The sequence below is a fragment of the Lissotriton helveticus genome, chromosome 6 (genome assembly GCF_964261635.1).
Source record: "Lissotriton helveticus chromosome 6, aLisHel1.1, whole genome shotgun sequence".
Lineage (NCBI taxonomy): Eukaryota > Metazoa > Chordata > Amphibia > Caudata > Salamandridae > Lissotriton > Lissotriton helveticus.
Genome location: NC_136067.1, coordinates 825152212 through 825156630, shown reverse-complemented (window position 1 = coordinate 825156630; position 4419 = coordinate 825152212). Strand labels below are relative to the sequence as shown.

At 48.4% G+C, this 4419-nt stretch overlaps 1 protein-coding gene across 1 annotated transcript; it reads right to left on the bottom strand.

Moving 5' to 3' along the window:
* Positions 1-806: 806 nt before the first annotated feature.
* LOC144762523 (uncharacterized) lies at positions 807-3832 on the bottom strand. The gene is made up of 2 exons (XM_078647747.1): positions 2617-3832; positions 807-823 (listed from the first exon to the last, which is right to left on the bottom strand). The coding sequence occupies exons 1-2, from the start codon at positions 3830-3832 to the stop codon at positions 807-809; spliced, it is 1233 nt and encodes a 410-aa protein (XP_078503873.1).
* Positions 3833-4419: the final 587 nt, after the last annotated feature.

Here is a 4419-nt window from a genome sequence, read left to right as displayed (position 1 = left end):
AACGCACCCAACGGGCGAGCGTGGCAGCAGAAACAGGATGATGGGGTTTGCGAAACGAAATGAGCAATTGCGAATGAGAGGAGGTCCTGAGATCAGCAGTTTTTTGTTCATAACTTTTCAGGCAGTGACCAACGCAGAGTTGAGGTTGGGAAGGGAAATAGGGATAAAACACAGAGTTCAAATTGGTTTTGGTACGCCTGTGAACCTGAAACAGAACATCAGAAGGAGAAAATTGTCTGGAAGACAAATCCAAAGCTCTGACATCAGAAACACGCTTGATTGATATTAAACACAATAACATGGTAAGTTTGGCTGAAAGCATTTTGAGAGAGAGAGCATCATTAGTAGGCCATGAAATAAACAATTTAAATACCAAATTAACATCCCATAAAACAGAATACTTAGCCAACGGAGGTTTCGAGAATCGGACTCCTCGGAGAAGACGACACACCAAAGGGTGAGTACCTACCGGCTTGTTGTCAATGGGACAGTGGTTCAAAGAAATAGCTGATCTGTAAAGATTGACGGTGCGGTAAGATTTACCCGCGCTAGCTTCAGAAGCGAGAAAGTTAACCACAAAACGTAGAGGGGCTGAAAAGGGATCGACAGACCGTTCCAGACACCAGCTTGACCATAAAGTCCAAGCTGACTTGTAGGCTCTGGAAGTGCCCGGGGCCCAAGCTTGACTGATAAAGAGTGAAGCTTCCTGTGAAACGATGATGTCAGAAGGGGAAGACCGTAAATTTTCCATGCTGAAAGAACCAGGGATTGGTCTAGGATCATGGAGTGGGGAAGACCCTGAGGGTCTAGGAGGAGACCTTCGCTGAAAGGAAGAAGAATCAGAAAGTCTACAGCTAGTTCCAGGAGCGAAGGAAACCAGATTTGAGCTTGCCAGAAAGGAGCCAACAGAACCAAGGAGGTCAACTGACGTCGGACTTGGGCAAGCACCCTGTTGATCATCAGGAAAGGAGGGAAAGCATAATTGAGGTGAAGGGACCAGTCCTGGAGAAAGGCATCCGTCGCCAGAGCGAGAGGATCCGGTCGCCAACTGAAGAAAGCGGGAAGTTGAGAATTGAGACGGGAAGCAAAAAGGTTGATAGAGAAAGGGACCCATTTTCGGGAAAGAGAAAGAAAAACGGAGGGAAGCAGCCTCCAGTCGCTTGAATCTCGCAGATAACGAGAGTGCCAATCCGCAATGGCGTTGAGATTGCCTGGCAGGTACTCCGCCGGCAGGGACAGTTTGTGTTCGAGAAAGAATTCCCAAAGACTCTTTGCAAGTACTGCGAGGGGTTTGTTTTTTGTGCCACCGAGATGGTTTATGTAGCGGACCGCAGAAACATTGTCCATCCGAAGAAGAATGGAACAACTTGCTTTGTTTTTGGCTAGACTGCGAATTGCAAAGGAGCCTGCCAGCATCTCTAAACAGTTGATGTGCAATGACAACTCCTCTGGAGACCATGTACTTCCAGTCGAGATTGAACCACATCGGGTGCCCCAACCCGACAGACTGGCATCTGATTCTAAGACAAGATCTGGGGCCATCGCAAAGATCGTTCTGCCGTTCCACGTATCTAAATGGTCGATCCACCATTGAAGTTCGAGGCGTGACTCTGGGTCTAGCTGAATGAGATCAGAATACCCGAGTCCTTTGCGGAGATGTCTGATCTTCAAACGTTGAAGAGCGCGATAATGAAGGGGACCGGGAAAAATGGCCTGGATGGACGCCGAAAGAAGTCCCACGATTCTTGCAAGAGAACGAAGGGACACTTCGGAGAGCTGGAGAACCTGACGAATCTCCGAGCGAATGGCTGTAATCTTGGACTGTGGAAGGTAAAGAGAGGCGGTGGAAGAATCCACCCGAAAACCCAGAAACTCTATACTTTGAGATGGGACCAGCATGGCTTTTTCTGAGTTGATCAGAAAGCCAAGGTCGAGGAGAAGAGACTGAGTAACGTTGAGGTTTGCAAGAAGAGACTGTTTGTCGGAATGCATGAGTAAGATATCGTCTAGATAAATGATTCGACGAATGCCTAGAGACCTGAGATAGGACACAACAGGTTTCATCACCTTGGTGAAACACCAAGGAGCGGAAGAAAGACCGAAAGGAAGCGAACAAAAACGGTAGGTGACACCGAGCCCCTGAAATTGGAGATACTTCGTGTGAGATTTGTGGATGGGAATCGAGAGATACGCATCTTGTAAATCCAGTCTGACCATCCAATCGGATGGACGCAGTGTGTCTCTGAGATGGAGAATGGTCTCCATCTTGAAGTGGCGATAAACCACGAATTGGTTGAACCACTTGAGATTGATGACAGGATGGACCTTTTTGTTCTTTTTCCGAACCAAAAAGAGAGAGCTTAGGAAACCGGAGGGATCGAAGGGAGCTATGAGGATAGCTTGTTTGAGAAGAAGGTTTTGAACCTCCTGTGAGACGAGCAGAGCTACGTCTGCGGAAAAAACCAGAGGCGGAGGAAAAATAGCCTGGAAAGGAGGAGCTCAAAATTCTATGAGATAACCTTGGACAGAATTGAGGACCCAGGGGTCCGCTGTGAGAGTACGCCACCTGTGAAGAAATAGAGACAGACGACCTCCGACTGGAGGAGAAGGGCTTACCTTGGGTATTGGCGTGGACGTTGTTGTTGCGGAATCCTTTTTGTCCACGGCCACGGAAGCCACGACCTCGTTGGGGGTAGAATTGTGGCTTGTACTCTTGATAGCCGGAATTGGCTGCACCTCTGGAACCTTGGTTTTGATAACCGCGGCCGGAAGAGCGGTTCCTGCCTCTGCCGGCCCTGCCAAAAACCCGAGGGGCGAAAACTTTCTTAATGGAGAATTGGGCTTTGTCCAAAGAAGCAAAGGTAGAGACATAGCGGCTGAGGTCCTTGACAAGGGAATCGCCAAAAAGGAGTCCATCCGCCTTGACACCAGGATCCTGGGAAGCCAGATTTGCCAATTTTGGATCAAGTTTGATTAACAGGCCCTTGCGGCGTTCGTGTATAATTGCAGCGTTGGCATTGCCCAAAAGACAAAAGGATCTTTGAATCCAAAGGGAGATATCCTCAGGGTTGAGGTTAGAGCCTTCAAGACGGGCAGTCGCCGCCATGTCCAACACCCGGGCCAAAGGACCAACAACATCCAACAATTTGTCCTGGCAAGTGGACCAGGCCCTGTCCACACCCTTGCGAGGGTCTTTGCCAAATTTCGAAAAGAATGTAAGGAGAGGTTGATCAATGGAAGGAGTGACAGTTATATGAGAAGGTAAGGAAGGTTTGGGACATTCAGACTTGAGTTTAGCTCTGACAGACTTGTCCAGAGGAAGACGCAACTTGGAAGAGATATAATCACCCACATGTGAGATGGGAAACCATTCCGTAAAATCAGGGTGTCGTATCGTAGTGGGATCAAACATGGGATTGCCCTCGGAGTCAAGTACAGGTTGGGACGCGAACGCGTCAAGTCTAGCCTTCTTGGGAGAAGGAGGATCATTAATCTGAAACAGATCTGCCAGATCATCAGTGTCACCCATATCATCATCATCATCATCCGTATCAGGGATGGAGTCAATGATCAGCTTCTTAGGAACCTCCACATTCTTACTCTTGGCTTTACTTTTTCCCACAGACTTAAACCCCTCCGTGGTAGGAGGCCTGGGAGGGACCGAGCCCTCAGTCGAATGCGAGGGCAACTCGCGACTCAGCAGTGACACCTTTTTTGAAATAGTAGTGGAAGGAACCAGTTTGCGTTTTCTGCTTTCCCCCGCAGAATGGGCCAAAGCTTTGATCATAAGACTCATTAGGGAGTTTTCCATGTGTTTGGAAACAAGAGACATAGAGGCTTCCACAGCTGTCTCCACAGAAGAATTAATAAAATGACTAAGGTCATGTTTAAAAGCCTCAGTTTCCTCATTGTCGAGCTCAGGGTTGCTGGAAATCTCCATAATAGGGCTGAAATGCAGTGAGGCGAGGGTTAAAAGGGAAAGGCTGGCAAAAGGGGTGTGAACGTGTGAAAACAACACTCCCCTGGGGCGGGACCGTGAGGCAGAAGGAACGAAAGGATCGAAGCACTTGAGCCTGACAGAAGAGCTCCGACAATAACGCGGTAAGGTGCGTGACAAAAGGAAGCGCGCAGCGGCAGAAACCAACTTGCAAACGCGCGAGGGGGAAAAGGCGAGGTCCGAAAACGGGACCGGTAAATAAGGAAAGAAACGAGCGCGAGCAGCGCTCGAAGGCAGAGGATAGAAACGAGCGCAAGCGGCGCTCAAAGCACAATAAATGCACAATTAATGAACAATTATGTCATAAACCCAAAAACGAGTGAGAAATAAGAAATATATGACTTATCTGACTGTGTAGCAGCAAGAAAAGAGGGCTACTCGTGGTCAGATCTGTTCATATATACTAACCTTACTGTGATTGG